Source organism: Chelonoidis abingdonii, chromosome 2 (assembly GCF_003597395.2).
Source record: "Chelonoidis abingdonii isolate Lonesome George chromosome 2, CheloAbing_2.0, whole genome shotgun sequence".
Classification (NCBI taxonomy): Eukaryota; Metazoa; Chordata; order Testudines; family Testudinidae; genus Chelonoidis; species Chelonoidis abingdonii.
In genome coordinates, this window is record NC_133770.1 from 30,775,446 (window position 1) to 30,794,182 (window position 18,737).

Below are 18,737 nucleotides of genomic sequence, written 5' to 3' on the forward strand. Positions count from 1 at the left end.
CTACCTGGCCAGTGCATCCGAGTTCAGATTTCTTTCCAGAGCGGTCACAGTGGTGCACTGTGGGATACCGCCCGGAGGCCAATACCCTCGATTTGCGGCCACACTAACTCTAATCCGACATGGCAATACCTATTTCAGTGCTACTCCTCTCGTCAGGGAGGAGTACAGAAACCAGTTTAAAGAGCCCTTTATATCGATATAAAGGGCCTCGTTGTGTGGACGGGTGCAGGGTTAAATCGGTTTAACGCTGCTAAATTCAGTTTAAACGTGTAGTGTAGACCAGGCCAAAGTAATTTATGTTTCAGATCCCTGAGATCTGTTGGGTTAATAGTCTGTACATTTCCATTAGGGGCAGACCCTTCTTGACAAAAGAAACCAAAGGAAATTCCGTAAGAGTATACTGGCTCCTGTATATGTATTGGCATGTCGGGGTACAATCTGGTCTTCTGTTATTTATTTAATAACTATACTGCCTCTTGTGGTGTACATTCTTTTTTTCCTCCCACAGGTAGCTTTATAATACATTAGCTGTCTTTTAGGAATTATAAAATACTTTCAAGAACTGTTTGAATAATTCTAAGTTCTTCTCCTCTGTGTTACTGTCAGCCACAAAGCTCTTGAGAACACTTCATAATTCCAGAACAAGAGAGGTAGTAAATGTCTCTTAAACAAATGAATATTGTTGGTAGCAAAAATATGATATTTTGGTATTTTTTTCTTTTCATAGAAACAACTTTATTAGGTGGATCAAATGTGTAGACTATCCTTTCCCCAAGGCCAGTACATTAAGTAACATTGATCTTCATTCATGAAATGGGATCAGACAATTGTCTCAAATAAACCTTTCTGGACTCTCTAAAATAAGATAAAACGGGAAATTTCTACTAAATATGACAACTTCAGGAGGATGGGGGGGAAAGGGAGAAAATTCTATCATCTGTTTGATCAGATTTAAGCACAAGAAGAGTTTTATGCAGTAATGTTAAAAATTAGAGATTTTTATCAGTGAGCATTTATAAATAAGATGTGGACTGTAGTACAGAGTAAATATACCTTTTACTACATTAAATGCACTGGGTTCTGAAAAGCTGCTGTTTGATTTTCTAGAAGAAAATTCAAGAACTAGAAAATAATTAAAATAAATTGTTGAGTGATACGGCTCTAAATGGTTAAACATGGTATGATATGTAATTTCTAATAGTCCAGACAAAGCTGTTAGCTGTAGCACACCCATTCCAGAATCAATCTCTTTAATTTTGTGTTTATCACAGGAGAACATAAGCTCACAATTTATACTTTGTTAACACTGGCTTCTATAGTGGATATACCCTGATTTACAGCAGCTGAGGATCTGGCCAAGTATTGCGTTTTATAGAACTGCCCTTGTACTGTGGATTCTATTTTTCTTTCAGAATAACATGTCTAATAGTTTCCATTTTAGGGAAGATGATGAATCATCAATAGCTATACATTTTTAAAATATGCAGAAAATAATTTCTGTTCAGTATACATGGAAACAAAAACTCATCTTTTTAATGCTATTCAGAAGAGACTTTCTGGTTAGTACACACAGAAGCGTGAAGCATGCAGTTTAGACCTTCTGAAAACAACAACTGATTTGCAAGGATATTTTTGCTGTTGGAGCTCCTGTGTGAATTTCTGAAATGAGAGAATAAATCCAGACACATTTTTACCAAACTCAAGAACAAAAGACATTTTACCTTCTCTTAGGAGCACATCGTCATATGGAGTGAATTGTCATAGACCCATTGACAGGGCTATGACACTTTATCCCAGTTGAAGATCAGCCCCATACAGAGCCAGTTCCTTACTGTAGTTTGAATATGCAAGTTTCAACAGCAGCAGCAACAAAACCCAATAACAACTAAGCAGAACATTTTTATAACTTTTAGTAACTGTCCTATTTTACCACCCATTTTAATGGGCTGAAAATCCTCCTTACAAAGGATATCAGAATAAAATAATATCATGCAGATCCAATAGAGACAATACTATGGTGACAATGATGTGATTTTTTTTTAACATGATGTCAAAACACGTCATCCTGAATCCATGGAGACACTATTATGATGTCAGAATGAAACATTATCAACACAAGTTGATGAAGACTATAAGAAAGGCAAAATGAAATGATGTTAGTGCAAGCCTATAAGATTATAATGTGAACATCATGTTAAGGGCATATGACACACTAAGTGGTATTATTTATTATACATTTTTAATTTCTGTTCATAGCAAAAATCCTGCAGTTTAATAGCATTTGTTGAAATACCACTGAAGTTGAAACACAAATGAACAAAGCTAAAGAGGTTTTAACCACAGAACAGTTGAGTTGCTAAGCTTCTCATGTAGCAGATGTAGTTGTACTATATGATATGGTTTTTCTGTAAGTGAGAATCATCTGTTATATGGCATTGTATTCTGTAAAAGAACCACTTACGATTTAATAATTAAAATAAATTAGTACTTTTTATATAGCACTTACTGTGAATCGCAAAGCACCTTATAAAGGTGGGCATTACTTCTTTTGCAGATGAGTAGACTGAAGCACAGAGAGTATCAGTGACTTGGCCAAGAGTCAGTGGTAGGGACAAATCTTGACTTGTAAATCTGCCTCCTGCTGTATTGCTCAAGTGTTAGACAATGCTGCCACTCTCTTCAGGTAGCTACCATCACCAAGCACCATTACAAAACCTCAGGCTTTGTTTCCTGTTGAAAAAGGAAAACCCTTTCACTTTTCCATAACTTCCTCCAGGCTAGACATCTTGGTGCCAGCTTTGCCTCATGTCTTAGTAACTCAGGTTGTCCTGAATAAATCTTATTCTTGCTGCGGTCTGCTGTGATGAGAGGAATATGTGTACACTGAAGTATCTGAAGTCCGTTTCTTGTTAGAAACATAAAGAAAAGTAACATAACACAAAAGTAAAGTAGACTTATAACAGTTTCTAATCCAGTTTTCTTAAACATGGCAAAATCACCAGTTCTCCTTCAGGACTGTGTCCTTCACTATACATGCCAAATAGAAATTTAAGAAAAAAAGTAACATTTAAGGTATCCAAACACAGAATAATTTGCAATCATCTTACCTGGCAAAACATGCTTTTCAGCTCAAAAAGAAACTAGACAAATTAATTCTGTTGAAGGTAACCCTTTTGAATGTAACATTTATGACCATTTGTAGTTGTAAATTATATGAGGCAAAAGTGGTTATAATAAAGGATTAAAAAAAAGTAAAGGAAAAATGTCACAGTTTCAGGGAAACTGCACCTTTATGCACAGGCGTCGAATTCCCCACTTTCCTGTGGGTGCTCGACCACCCTCTCTCTCCCAGCCCCGCCTCCACTCCACCCCTTCCTTACCACCATTGCAACCCCTTCCCCAAAGTCTCTGCCCCCTCTCTGCCCCTATTCCACCCCCTTCCCCAAATACCTGGCCCCACCTCCGGGTGTACCACATTCCCACTTCCTGGGGGAGGGATAGCTCAGTGGTTTGCTAAACCCAGGATTGTGAGTTCAATCCTTGAGGGGGCCACTTAGGGATCTGGGGCAAAAATCAGTACTTGGTCCTGCTAGTGAAGGCAGGGGGCTGGACTGGATGACCTTTCAAGGTCCCTTCCAGTTCTAGGAGATAGGTGTATCTCTAATTATTTTTTTTCTGCCACCCCCTCCCAGAGCGTGCTAATGCAGCTGTTTGGCAATGGCCAGGTGGGAAGTGCTGGCAAGTAGGCGGAGGATCAGTGATGTGGCGCACTCAGGGGGAGAGGAAGAGGTGAGGTGGGGGAGAGGGGAGCTTGGCTGCTGGTGGATGCAGAGCACCCACTAATTTTTTCCCGTGGATGCTCCAGTCCTGCATTTTTTTTAAATGCAAAACTCAGTCTGTGGATATGTTTCAGGTCAAAAAAGAAACCAATAGCCTGTCTTAGATCCAGCATTAGTTTCCCTTAGGTTCCTTTAGGAGCACCTATGGAGTCAGCACCTATACCTGTATTCCCTCTTTATGGTTCCTCAAGGGTACCCCTCTAGCCTCCAAACTCTCAGCTGTCAACTCCCTTGGGAACATTTCACTCCATCCTGAGAGAGGCTTCTTTAAAGCTGCACAGTTCCCTGCCTACATTGTGATATCCCCAGCAAGACAAAGTGCCTAAAATGCAGGCTCTGTGCTTTCTCTCTCTCTCTAGAAGCTATGACCAGTGTATTACTCACAGTTGTAAGTTACCACACAGCTCTTTCTAACCACACACATTTATTCTTAAGGTGAAAAGTGTAACAGAGAAAATAATAAAAACAATAACATTTCTATATGCCTGCTAATAGCTTACCAGAGGTCACTCATCCGTTGTAGGGAGCTCAGTAGGCCAAAGTCTATGAGTTGGGACCCTCGTTGGACTGGAAATCCTATCTATTTGCTGGAGCAGAAAGAAGGCCCTGAGTCAGTTTAAACTCAGGCTATTCATTAGAGCTGTCGATTAATCGCAGCTTAACACATGCTATTAACTCAAAAAAATTAATCGCAGTTAATCGCAGTTTTAATCGCACTGTTAAACAATAGAATACCAATTTAAATTTATTAAATATTTCCAGATGTTTTTCTACATTTTCAAATATATCGATTTCAATTATAACACAGAATACAACGTGCACAGTGCTCACTTTATATTATCTTTATTACAAATATTTGCACTGTAAAAATGATAAACAAAAGAAATAGTATTTTTCAATTCACCTGATACAAGTACCTTAATGCAATCTCTTTAGCATGAAAGTGCAACTTACAAATGTAGATTTTTCTTTGTTACATAACTACACTCCGAACCCCGCAATCCCAGCCTGGAGCAACCTCCTGCACCCCTCCGGGGTGGGGCAACCTCCTGCCCCTCATTCTCTGCCCCACCCTAGATCCCACACCCCCAGCTGGAGCCTGGACCCCATCCCACACCCCAACCTCTGCCCCAGCCCTTATCCCCTCCTGCCCTCTGAACCCCTCGGTCCCAGCCCAGAACATTCTCCTACACCTCAAACTCCTCATCCCCAGAGCCCTCATCCCCCTCCACCCCATTCCCCCGTCCCAGCCCGGAGCCCCCTCCCGCGCCTCGAACTTCTCATTTCTGGCCCCACCCCAGAGCCTGCACCTCCAACCAGACCCCTAACCCCCTCCCACACCCCAACCCCAATTTTGTGAGCATTCATGGTCCACCATACAATTTCTATTCCCAGATGTGGCCCTCGGGCCAAAACGTTTGCCCACTCCTGCTTTAGAACCTACAAGTCCACTCAGTCCTACTTCTTGTTCAGCCAATTGCTAAGACAAACAAATTTGTTTACCTTTACAGGAGATAATGCTGCCTGCTTCTTATTTACAATGTCACCTGAGAGTGAGAACAGGTGTTCGCATGGCACTTTTGTAGTCAGCATTGCAAGGTATTTACATGCCAGATATGCTAAACATTCGTATGTCCCTTCATGTTTTGGCCACCATTCCAGAGTACATGCTTCCATGCTGATGACACGCCTTTAAAAAAAATGCTTTGATTAAATTTTGACTGAGCTCCTTGGGGGAGAACAGTACGTCTCCTACTGTGTTTTACCCACATTCTGCCATATATTTCATGTTGTAGCAGTCTTGGATGATGACCCAGCACATGTTGTTCGTGTTAAGAACATTTTCACTGCAGATTTGACAAAGCAAAGAAGGTACCAGTCTGAGATTTCTAAAGATAGGTGCCACACTCAACCCAAGGTTTAAGAATCTGAAGTGCCTTCCAAAATCTGAGAGAGACAAGGTGTGCAGCATGCTTTCAGAAGTCTTAAAAGGGCAATACTGCAATGCGGAAACTACAGAACCTGAACCACCAAAAAGAAAATCAACCTTCTGCTGGTGGCATCTGACTCAGATGATGAAAGTGAACATGTGTCAGTCTGTACTACTTTGGATCATTATTGAGCAGAACCCATCATCAGCATGGACACATGTCCTCTGGAATGATAGTTGAAGCATGAAGGGACATATGAATCTTCAATGCATCTGGCACGTAAATATCTTTCGACACTGGCTACAACAATGTGATGTGAATGCCTGTTCTCGCTTTCAGGTGACATTGTAAACCAGAAGTGGGCAGCATTATGTCCCACAAATGTACATAAACTTGTTTATCTGAGTGACAGGCTGAACAAGAAGTAAGCTCTAAAGTTTTACATTGTTTTATTTTTGAATGCAGTCATTTTTTGTACATAATTCTACATTTGTAAGTTCAACTTTCATGATAAAGACGTTGTATTACAGTACTTATATGAGGTGAATTGAAAAATACAATTTTTTTTTTGCGGCACAAATATTTGTGATCAGAAATAAATATAAAATGAGCCCTGTACTCTTTGTGTTCTGTATTTTAATTGAAATCAATATATTGGAAAATGTAGAAAAATCCAAAAATATTTCAATAAATGGTATTCTATTATTATTTAAGTGTGATTAATCGTAATTGCAATTATTTTTTTTAATTGCATGATTAATTGCGATTAATTTTTTAATCGCTTGCTAGCCCTACTATTTATCCAAAACTTCTCTCTTTGTCTTTTGGCCTCTGGAGAATCTAATTTGAACTCTTGTATGAGGGATGGCCAGCCTGAGCCTGAGAAGGAGCCAGAATTTACCAATGTACATTGCCAAAGAGCCACAGTAATACGTCAGCAGCCTCCCATCAGTTCTCCCATCCTGCTCCCAGAGCCTGCACCCACCTGTAGCCCCGCCGATCAGTGCCTCCCCCTTCCTCACCGCAACTTCCAATCAGCTCTTTTGTGGCGTGGAGGAGGAGCGAGGGCACTGCAGGCTCAGGGGAGAGGGCGGGAAGGGGTGGAGTGGGGGCAGGGCCTGTGGCAGAGCCAGGGGTTGAGCAGTGAGCACTCTCCGGCACATTGGAAAGTTGGCGCCTATAGTTCCAGCCCCAGAGTTGGTGCCTATACATGGAGCCACATATTAACTTCTGAAGAGCTGCATGTGGCTCCAGATCCACAGGTTGGCCACCCCTGTTGTATATGCAAGTCTCTGATGTTAATTCTCTGGAAGTGTTGCAACTTGAGTGAATTTGCCTAATCATCCCCCACTGTTCTTGATTCCTGGAGGAGCTGGGGTTGCCCTTCCCCATGGAAGTACATACAGTCCTAGGCCCACAATGACACACAAACTTAAAACAGTACGTTCTCCTAAAGATATTGCAGAAAATTACCATATCAGTCACAAAAAATATTTTAGGAAATATGTTACAGCCCCAATGTGATTTTATGCAGAAATAAAGATGTTTTGATAAACCAACTTTTTAAAGATTTTTAAGAAGTCTTCATATGCAAATATTTATACATTTTAATCTTAATTATTTTCTAATCAGTATATAAAACTAGGAGGCTAATTTCATAAGAAAGCAACGTCCATAAGAAATGCATTTAGGCACGAATTCAAGTACAGTAATCAGACTTACCTTTGATTTCCATTTTTTTTCCTGGTTGATTCAAATGGAGTACTGCTGGTTTCATGAGATAGCTAGTGAGAGTTTTCAAGATGGTCCCAACTAAAGTCTTGATAGCAAATGTCCCCAGACTTTAGAAGAATGTAGGTATGACCATGAATCTTAACTCGGGCTCCCTTCTGATATTGCACCCTCTGAAGTTTATGCCAACACTACCCCGGATTTTAGTGGGAGTGGGATCAATACCCATAATGGCAACTGGATCTGAGTGCTCCTGAAGTTTGGATTGGCCTCTGAAATACTTGGGCCCATGTCAGTTTTTTAAAATGGAGTGTTTCCCATTTGGTATATGGAAATTAATCTGTCATTAGTGAGAGAGAGCGAAGGTAAAAACAATGAAAATATTAGTTTGGGATTTATATGCAAATATCCCACAGTTAAAGAATTAAAATAATTGTACTGGAATTTGATTATAGAGTGGTAAGGAGGTGGGGGACCATCTCTAATATGACCATGTGAACACTGTGCAATGTTGTATCATCACTTAAACTGTTCAGGTCTTTCAATTAAATTTGTATTGCTATATTACTTTACTAATTAATAGATTCCAAGGTAAAAAGGGACCACTGTGATCATCTAGTCTGACCTCCTGTATAACACAGGTCATAGGACTTTCTGAAAATAATTCCTAGAGCATATCTTTTAGAAAAACATCCAATCTTGATTTTTAAAATTGCCAGTGACGGAGAATCCACAATGACATTTGGCAAATTGTTCCAATGGTCAGTTACTCTCACTGTTAAAAATGTATGCCTTATTTCCAGTATGAATTTGTCTAGCTTCAACTTCCAGCCAGTGATATGGTCCTTGACATTGTGGTTTTATTACTTTTCTTTTTTTAAACAAAGATTTCATTTTTGCTGAAAGCAAATGTGCATTACAGTCTAGAGAAAATGCTATTTGTTTTTCATACACACAACACCAAGATATAGAATTTTTTATGGATCATTTCAGTGGTTAAGAGAAGAAACAGTCAATCTAAAAAGGCTTTTCCATTCTCTAACATAATTTCTAGCAGTTCGCTAAGCATGACATAGAATCCCTCGTGACCTTTTAAAGAAAATAAGCTTGTTGACGTTGAAAGAGAACTAAAGGGTGCAGTTCAGATATGTAAATAAGTATGTAAAGTGTGCACTAAAATTTTCTGTTGAAATTTGCTGATGACTTTAAAATCAGTTGTATAAGCAGGATCATTTGCTCTGTGAAAACAATTTATTTGTAAGTATTTAGGCCCCCATCCTGCAAAGACTTAGGCTTGGTCTACATTAACAGTTGTACTACTATTGCTCTGTCAGTTGGTGGAGTGATTTTTTACCTACATAGCTATGCCAGTATAAGACCTACTGTGGACGCAGTTAGACTAGGGGGTCAACCAGCATCAACTATAGCGGTATAAGCATAGTTATACTGGAATTACTATGTCCGGCTAGGAGTGTTTCATCAGTTAAATATGCCGGTGTAACTAAAACAGCAAAACCCTACTAGAGGAGACAAGGCCTTCCACACAGCGTTCTGTGGGGATTAATCTTATGTGCAAGTTACCTGGATAAGACTTTGCAGGATTGGATCCATCATCAAAAATATATTGATTTCAACATTGGTGTAGGAAAATATTTTGAAGTTCACAGATTGCCTCTCACCCCTTCTCTAACATATTTTTTATGCTTCATCTGTGGTCAAGACGACTAATCTCTCCTATGCCTCAGCCACTGATCACCTGTATTTTACACCATCGAGGGATTTGTTGATTCTTATTATGGGTTCATCTATCTCCTCCTTAATATTTCGAAAAGATCTTCCCCGAGTCAAATGATTTACATTCTCTTTTTTCTATTAATTTTTTAAAAATAATAAATTATAATAGTATGTTAAAAATAAAGAAGTGTTCTTTTTAGTCTTGCATTTTAAACAAAATTGTGGCCATGACTGCACCAGATTTTACAGTTGTTTGTGGTTTGAAATAGGCTTGGATTGTTTCTGTACAACCTTACAGCTGTAAAGTAAAGATTGGACTTTGAAATAGCCCAGTAGCTTAATATCTGAGTTCACATGTTTATTGCAGGCTTCTAAAATATTCACTCTTCTTTTTAGTCAGAGTTCCCCTGAAATGCAAAACAGAATTTCTGTCTCCCACATGTGAGCTCTGACAGGCTAATAAGGAAGAAAGATGGTCACAATAAAAGGGGTCTTGGGTGCATTCCTCAGATTTCACTGGTTGTAAAATGATGGCCCTGCTACAAAATGACCACATAGGGTTTGGAAGTGAAATCTAGTCTTGAGAGTTTGAAGAGTCTGCTGTAGTGAAGTGACCTCCCTATCAGCCATAAAATATCCAGAGGACTAGAGTTATCACATCGAAAGCAAGTGCCATATTAACAGCTTTGGAGACCAACATTTTAACAAAAAGAATAGAGCTGCGTATTTTTAATCTGTGATGATTTACTACATTGAAATTGGTGTGAAATGGACAACAAATCACTGTGTCAAAATCTGGAAATGAATTTTATCAACTGAAGGAAGTTGAGTGTCTTTTGGGATTTGCATAACTTTCTCATAATACTTTTCATATTAGGGATGATGCTTAAAACTGAAAGTAAACTGGAAAAGCCATCAAACTTCCCAAGTAGCTGTTTTCACACATACACACTGACATATATCCTAGTTTCTATAGCCTTGTTTTGGTGGGAATTTGTGTGTGTGTGTGTGTGTGTAATATGACCGGGGTAAAATGTCAAGATATCTTGCTTGTCATATTAAGCTAATCCCTGAGTTTAGCTACATTTTAAAAAGTATAAACATTAAGAGAGATATTCTCTGTATTCACTTTGCAAAGATGAAATGGCAGAAAGGGGCTTTTGTAATTCTGCATATGCTAGAAATAAGCTAAGCTTGAAAAAGGTCTGTAAAAGAAAATTTAGTTGGGAGGTATACCCTTCAACATGCAAGAAACTGTCCCTGTTAGAAACTACCTTTGCATACATAATTAATTTAAGGAACACATTCAGTCTCTACAGCTACAAGAGAAATTGAAGTCAGGTGTTTGCTGAACATATGGGGGATTTACTGTGAATTTATGACCTGTGGTTTGAGTGTAAAACCCCAAGATACTGGCTGATAAAACTTAATGAAGCTTGTGCAGAGAAGCTATTTTTATTTGCATTTTAGTAACTCATACATTTTCTTCTTTAAATACCTTCCCCTTTGCCCCATTTCTCATAAATTCTTTGGAACTTGAGGAAAACAGGAGCCATAAAAGACCCACCTTTCTAAGTTCCCTTCCATAGTATCTTTACAACTGTTGGTATTTAAATCAGTTTGTGACATACTCATCTGCCCCTATTATAACACACACTGTTGAGCTGTGACCACACAGTTACTCATTTATACAATGCAACCCTATGTTAGCCCATTTGCACATCCAGAACTATGCTGCCTAGCCATGGAAGGTGCACTCTGGGAAAATCTGGGCCTATATTTCATAATACCTCTGAAAGGGAGAGTGTGGAGAACACTCACACAAAATGGCGCCAGTAGCATGTGGGACTATGCATTCTGGATGCCTACAGCACAGACAGCTAGATAGAAGAAGGGCTGACCAAACTGGTAACACAGGCATCCATAGGGAGTTCCAGCTAGATTGATGGAAGACTGAAGGACTGTTAACTATCTAGCTTACCACCAAGTATCAACCATATTGGGTCTGGATACATCCATCCATGTCACTAGCTGTTTATAAACTCACTTAGAACTTGTAGAGTAGTGGACTGCATCATCTAGTATAGCATTAATCTTCAATTTTAAATCCAGGGATATTTTTCATGCCATTTTACCACATGTCCACATCTTTTTTGCAACAACATAACAGTTGCTGTTTAGTCACCTGTTTGAGTGATTTGAGACAAGCCCATCTGCTTTGAATGAGCACGGCGGGGGAAAAGGTATTGTAATTCCATTCAGTTTAGCGGAAGCTTTTATAGTGGATTAACACTGCCCTAGCACTGTCCCTCTATTTTATCCTGCCCTAGCAATGAAGACAGGTCCAATTTAATACACACTCAGCTAGTTCTGAACTTTGGCAAGCATATATTCCGCAGGCTAATGCATTGCCCCAAGAGTGATAACACCATTAATAACCAATGAGTCAACCTTTTAAAATTCCTGGGAACACATTTTCTACTTGCTTCTACCTGTGGATAGAGGGATATCCAACTCTTGATTTTTAAAGTAACATAAGAAGGTTTAAATGATGTGAGTATTCGGTCTAAACTTAAGGAAATGTAATTAATACAACAAATAGGCAGTGCTTGCTCACTAGCTTGCCATGACTGAGAACCCACTTATTACATTTGTGTTTTATAACTGCAATTGAGAGATCTAAGCAGCTAGCTAGATCCTGGAATACCAGGCAGCTCCAATCCATGTTCAAAAATTTCAAGGTGTAGGAAACTTTGTTCATTTGCTAACCTTGAGGTTATTCTAGCCGGGTTGTTACTGGCCGGTGGTGGTGGTGGTGTTAGGACCCTTCTTCCTCCTTTTTTAGGCCAATGAATTCTCCCAAAGCTTTAGTCATCCTTGTTCAGAAGCTTGTTTGTATCCACTTTATCACACTGACAATCTGTCTGTTTTGAAAGGATTACAACTCTGTATATCAATTCATGACATCACGGTGAGACATTGCTTAATGATCTGAGACTGTTATGGTCGTTGCTGTGGCTTCCTGTTACAGAAAATATGTAACAGGTCTGGTCTATGAGCTTTGCTTACAGTTGCTTTTTTTAGCCCATGCAGGTAACTGTTTTAAGTAGCATTCCCGAAATAGCCAACTGTTAAATGTACCATCTGTAATGAGAAGATAACTAAGGGCCACATGCAGGACTGGTGTAAATAGGCCCAACTCCATTGCAGCAAATGGAATTGTGCTGGCTTACACCAGGGCTGAGTTTGGCCCTGAAAACTTTCCTCTTGGTTTTGTTCAAGAACTGTTAGTAATTGGAGCAAGAGGAAATGTAATTTGTCTTCACAAAAACTGGGTTTCCGCAAGTACCTGATCCTGGGAGGTGTTGATTGTCTTCTGCGAAGTTGCGGATGCTCTCTCTTGAAATAAATTGCAGCCGAGTGAAAGGTCCAGCTTCATGTATGCTAAATTTCAGATAAACCAAGGCTAAGTTTCAAGTTAAACTCCTTCCTCCCCATAGATAATTCTGGACAGTTTGGATTGAGTTGACTTTTAAATTTTGGGTTCATGTGAATGTAAAACACAAACAGAAATGTAATATAGTGCTTATAAATAAGCCTGGCTGTTACAAATCCTCAATAAGTACTGGTTCTGTACAGGTCCCCTCCAGCGGAGGAGAGTTTTAAGCAGCCTGGAACAAAGCCTCTCTCCTAGTGTACTTTCTGTGGCTAATGTCCTGCATCCAAGTGACATACTTACCAAGTCAAAACTGGTATTGTCAGAGACTGAGAACTTGCTAGGTTATTTATTATTCATTAAGTGCTCTACAAGACTAACATAAAGACAGTCCTTGCCCCAACAAGCTTGAGGTCTAAAAGGCAGCCATAGATAAGACAACACACACTGGGAGACGTAATCTTAGAACAGTTGTTTTGCGTGTGTGGTTTTATGTTTTCATTTCATTTATCTAATTTCCTTCTTGTTTTTTCACTTGCTTGTGGAAGAAATGACTGAATTTTCAAGAAGGCTTTTGTTGAGGATGGAGTGTTCTAATGGCCTACTGGTCATCTTATGCATAGAAGCATGCCAAGATGGGAGTGGGTGAAGGAAACAAAGGAGCTGATGGTGGAATTAAGAATGAGGGGAAAGGTGGAAAGAAACAAGAGCTCAGGTGGCAGGCCAGGGTAGAGTTGTGCAGGGCCTTGAAGACAAGAATGAGAAGTTTAAACCTGATATGATGGGCAAAGAGATCACTGGAGTGTTTCAAGAAAGGAGCATAGTGCAGGGCTGAGAATGAAAAGTTAATAAAATAAGAGGCAACATGTACTCCTCTTCAACCTGCCCCTCCCCCAAATAATCTGTCCTCCCTTAAGTGTTTCTTAAGGCTACCTCCCTATTTTCTCCTAACATCCCTCCAATTTCCCACCTTCTCTCTTAATATTTTTAAAGTTGTTTTTTTTAATAATATATGATCACTTGATCTCACTTATTGTATATCTTTGTGACTCTTTGAGCACAGGGAATTTTGGGTGGCAATTGTGCTGGGAAACTGAAGTGATTTTGTTCTTTAATGATTATTTTTCAGTGAAATAGACCTATAGCTTATTCCCCACCACTCTCCATTTTCTAATTTTAGATTTTGTCCCTCACTTTTTCAATTAGGGGGTAAAATAAAAAAAAAAAATATGGAAGGTTTTTCTTGTCTGTCTGTGTCAAACCCATTAGTAACGTGAATGTTTCCCTTAAGTCAGCTTGACATTTTCTTTGTGCGATTATGAATAACTTCATCCTTTTTAGAGTTTTTGGAGAAGTTCTTCATAAATCCTGGGGTCCTCCTCTGTTGCTCCATCTCATTCCAGTGAAAAGACGACCAACCTGGTTTGCATACAGTTCTGGAGGAGGTTTACCCATTATACCTTACAATATCTTTGTTGATTATTTTGTGTAATATTCAACTGTTGATGGAACTATTTTTAACAACATCCATAGAATGAGCAAAAGTCTTTTACAATATATTTTCTACAATAACCCCTTCACCCATTTTGTGGTCAATAGAATGCATCAGTTCCATTTAATCTGTGGACTCTATTTTGGTTTATTGTCTCAACATTTTAGCGCAAGCTGCCTTACTGCAGTCCTTTTTCTTACCATTAAACAGAGGCAGCTCTTTATTGTCATGCCCTCTTTCCTCCTGTGCCTCCAACAGGCTAATCCCTTCAGCTCATTCAGTAGCTCTCTTACCCTGTTATCTCTTCTGAGTTTGAAATGAACCACATCCCCTAACTGATGAGCCCCCTCATATTCATTGATCATTTTAAGTACATCAAGTGGCCTAACTAGAGCTATTTGCTAATCTCTTTTTACCACAACTAAATGGTATTGCAAACAAAAAAATATTCTTACCTCTTAAAACCTAAAAATTAAGCAAGTCTGCATGTATTATGCATTACATTTTATACATACTCTACTACTATATTGCTTGTTTGTTATAGTAATAATCTCTAGTTCTGAAAATCAGTAAACTATACCCCCCCAAAATTTTGTACTTATATTGAACTGTGCCAGTTACAAAAGTCAAAGTGCATGGTATCTGTCATTAATAGATAGCTAAGGGTTAATGTTTCTTTCACCTGTAAAGGGTTAACAAAGAGAACCAAACACCTGACCAGAGGACCAATCAGGAAACTGGATTTTTTAAAAACTCAGGGAGGGAATGTTGGGTCTATGTCTTTGTCTGGCTCTCAGCTATGAAGGAGGATTTTTCTATCTTCAGCTCTAATCTTCAGTTTAAAGTTGTGAGTACAAAGGTAGAAAAACAATAGGCTATTATTGGTTTTTCTGTATTTACTGTGTGTAGTTTGCTGGAAATGTTTAATTGTATCTCTTTTTGATAAGGCTGTTTCATTTCATTTTTTTTAAGTATACGCCCTGTGTATTGTCAACCATTGATGCAGAGCTCATGTTCATAGATGTTTTTTCTTTCTTTTTTATATACAGCTTTCTTTTTAAGATTGTTTGAGTTTTTTCTCTCTGGGTAGCTACAGGATACGAAGAGGAGGGAAATTCTCTTTGTGTTAGATCTAGGAGGGTAGTCTGCAGCACCGAGGGAACTTGGTGGAGGGAAGAGAGAGAGAACATTTCTGTTTCTTGTCTTTGGTTGTCGTCTTTGTGGAAAAGAAAAGACATGCTTCTTGTATTGTGATGTAAGAGGTTTAGCATCGGTAAACTCTCAGGTTAGCCCGAGAGGAAATTTGGGTGGGAGAGAGAGGGGGAAGGAGTGGGTTTATTTCCCTTTGTGTAAGACTCGGGCTTCTGAGTCCTTGGGGTTCCCCAGGGAAGGGTTTGGGGAGACAGAGGAGCCAACAACTGAATCTTTTTGGCTGGTGGCAGCGAGATCAAATCTAAGCTGGTAATTAAGCTTAGAGGGGTTCATGCTAGCTTCTCAGTTTATGAACGCTAAGGTTCAAATCGGAGTAGGAAAGCTACGACAATGTCACTACAGATTAACCTGGATAAGAGCTGTACATCTCCAACAGGATTAGGGGGTGACATGACCTGAGAAATCTATAGTCTTAAAGTCCCTCCCACCAGAGGGGATAGAGTAGGGAAACTCCATAGTGAGACTTCAGAATTTCTTCCCCCTCTGATTTTTTTCCTGAGGGAGGGGATGATCTGGGATTTGCATGCATTATGCTTTTTCTATGTACAGTGTCTAAATCTACAAACCGATGGAATTATTCTCCACTATTTCTCTTTAGCTTTCTCATTTGAAATAATGTAATAATACCTGAACATTTTTTCATCAGCACTTTTAACAGAAGACAATAAATGCAGAGTTTAAGAGCCCCAGAATAAGAGATTAAAATGGAGAAAGAATTGCTTCTTTTTAGCCTTTAATATAAAAGATTTGTCCGTCAGGCATCCTACAATTCCCATATCAAAAACTCTGAAGTATGCCAGAAGTTAGGGAGACAGAGGGGCAGATTGGAGAAGCTGGAAAAATGGCAATGAGATTAATGAATATCCACTTTTCTATCTGCCTTATGCAACTAGCCATTCCTGTGCATATTTCATGATGGTTTCACATAAATCAAGTTTAAAATGTACTATGGAGAGGGGATTACCTGTTACTGCCATTATGGAAAATTTATGGTTTTAAATAGTTCAAGTCTGAGTATGACTGTACATAAAAAAAAACCCTATAATGTTATTCAGTCTTCTACAGAATACTGAAATGTCACAGGATGTCAACAAGCCTGTAACCTGAATTGTTCTTGTGAGCCTATGGCCCAGTTGTGTTCTTGAATATTGTACTGTGAAATAGATTTACTTTTACATTTCCATTAGCCTTTTAATGATATCAAAATATCAGTTTAAAAAACTTGTTAGAAAGAGAACTAAGGGATGACAGGTTCTTATTGATTGGAAGAAAATAATCAAATTGTGTATAGACAGGATTTCCAAACATCATAAATTAATTTGATGGAACTAAAGATCTGACATCAGTACCACAGATTAAATGATGAGTGAGTTTATTAAATATTAGCGGTCATTATGGCAGTTTTTCTATATGTTCCTAATTTTTAATCTAAAAGTTTGTCTGATGCTAATGACTATATTCTTTGTACTTTATAATCCCTATGGTAACATTAACTGTAGAAGTGCCAATTTGCTTTGATGAGTTTAGAAATTGCATTTTAAAATAGCCTCATTATTCTCATTCTGTTTGAAATTTCTTTTAAAGCTGCAAACAGTATTGATAATAAGAGCAAACTGAACATTTTATTTAATGCCTGCAACTTGTTTTAAAATTTTTTCATTACTTCTAAAGTACTGTCACTTCACAAGAAGCTGCCATTTTCCTACTAACCATATTTCACAATTATGGTTCTAAAGTTTGTTCATCCTTTACCTCCTCCTCCTTCCAGCATCAGATCAACTCCTAGCAATCATGACCGGATACAGCGTCTGAGGCAAGAATTTCAGCAAGCAAAGCAAGATGAAGATGTGGAAGACCGCAGACGTACCTATAGTTTTGAACAACCATGGGTGAGTGTCTAAATGCTCCATATACTGGACAATGCCCCCTCATCCCAAGTGTACATTAAAGAAGTACAGCCATTTCAACTGTGGTCCTTAATCCTGCATGCAACAAAGCAATGTAGATCCAAGCTCCTCTGACCTTTTAACTCCTGACCTTTCTCTTATCTCCATCTGTGGTCCATTGTTGCTAATTTCATTTTATATCATGCTCAGCCATCTGTCAATTGTGTAAATGGTATCATTTGCTCTGTGACAAAACATAGCTCCGTCTCTCATCACTGTAGACTAATTTATAGTTCAGTTGGTACCTAAAGGAGGGGGAGTTGTCTGGATGTTTTCTATTAAAAGGTAATTTTTCACTCCTCAAACTAGAGAGATTCCATCGCAATATGGATATATTTATGAAATACAAGCTGGGCTGGACAGAAAGACTGTGTGTATATCAAATGAATGCCTAAAATATTGAGGTCCTTGTGAGGCATTATCACAGGTTGAGATTAATTTTTTCCTTAAGAAAAAAATTAAATGCATTTTCCCACTAAAAAGAAGAGGTACATATGCCAATTGATCTTTTAAATCCTGTTCATGCTGATGTAGCAAGGGGATACAATTATGTAAATCTACATGCTTTCCTTGTTTACCATAACTGAATCAGTCAATTTGTTTTTTAATCAGATATGGTTCTTAAATTAGGATTCCTTAAATGTCTGTGGCAAATATTTTATCTAGTTTATTTTTTGTTAAAAATGTCACAATAAAGAAAATGAGCTTGCTGCCATCCTATTCCAGGAAAGAACAACTGTATCTTGAACCCAATAGAATACATCACAATTGAAAAAGTCTTGTACATTGTATGGTATTCTTCTTGTTAGGGTTGGAAGGATTAGAATTTTATTGGTAAATGTTAGTAAACAGTAATTTCACCACACACGCACACATTGATAAAAAATTTCATTGATGATGATAGAAATTTACAGATCGGCAAAGTAAGAAAAGTGTTGCTTGAGAACTTGTTAGAGTTTGATTTCTAAGGCTGTTTACTTGTATATTTTGACATTTCCTGTTGACAGTTTGTGTTTTAATGGTTATAAAACTTAAACTTTTTGAATCGGAACATCTACTGTCATTAAATAATTGTCTGACTGTCCCCTCCCGTAATTTCCTGCAACTGTGAACATTTAAATAGATTAAAATGGGAGGGGAAATAGAAAATAGAAGAAAAGAGAGAGAATAGAAAAAAGGCTTAAAACTCATACTTTTGCTCAATTATCTGTATTTAAGTAGATAAAAATAAACATCAATATTATTTGTTGAAACTGTAAAAAAAATGAAAATTGAATTCTGCCAAACCTATTTAGTAGTATTATAATGTACACTGCGCTGATGTGGAAATACCCAGAGATAAATTTAACTGAGTATGATAGTTATTTGGGATAACACAGGTAAAATCATAGATGTGCACATCATCTCTATTTGTCT

The 18,737-nt window shown here is 38.4% G+C and overlaps 1 protein-coding gene across 7 annotated transcripts in view; it reads left to right on the forward strand.

The window, feature by feature from the left end:
* PARD3 (par-3 family cell polarity regulator) overlaps positions 1-18,737 on the forward strand; it is a 649,228-nt gene that overhangs the window by 613,425 nt on the left and 17,066 nt on the right. For all 7 annotated transcript variants that reach the window (XM_075062225.1, XM_075062229.1, XM_075062224.1 and 4 more), the window contains one exon: positions 17,144-17,264. In XM_075062225.1, the coding sequence (XP_074918326.1) occupies positions 17,144-17,264 (121 nt within the window). The remainder of the gene's footprint in view (positions 1-17,143; positions 17,265-18,737) is intronic.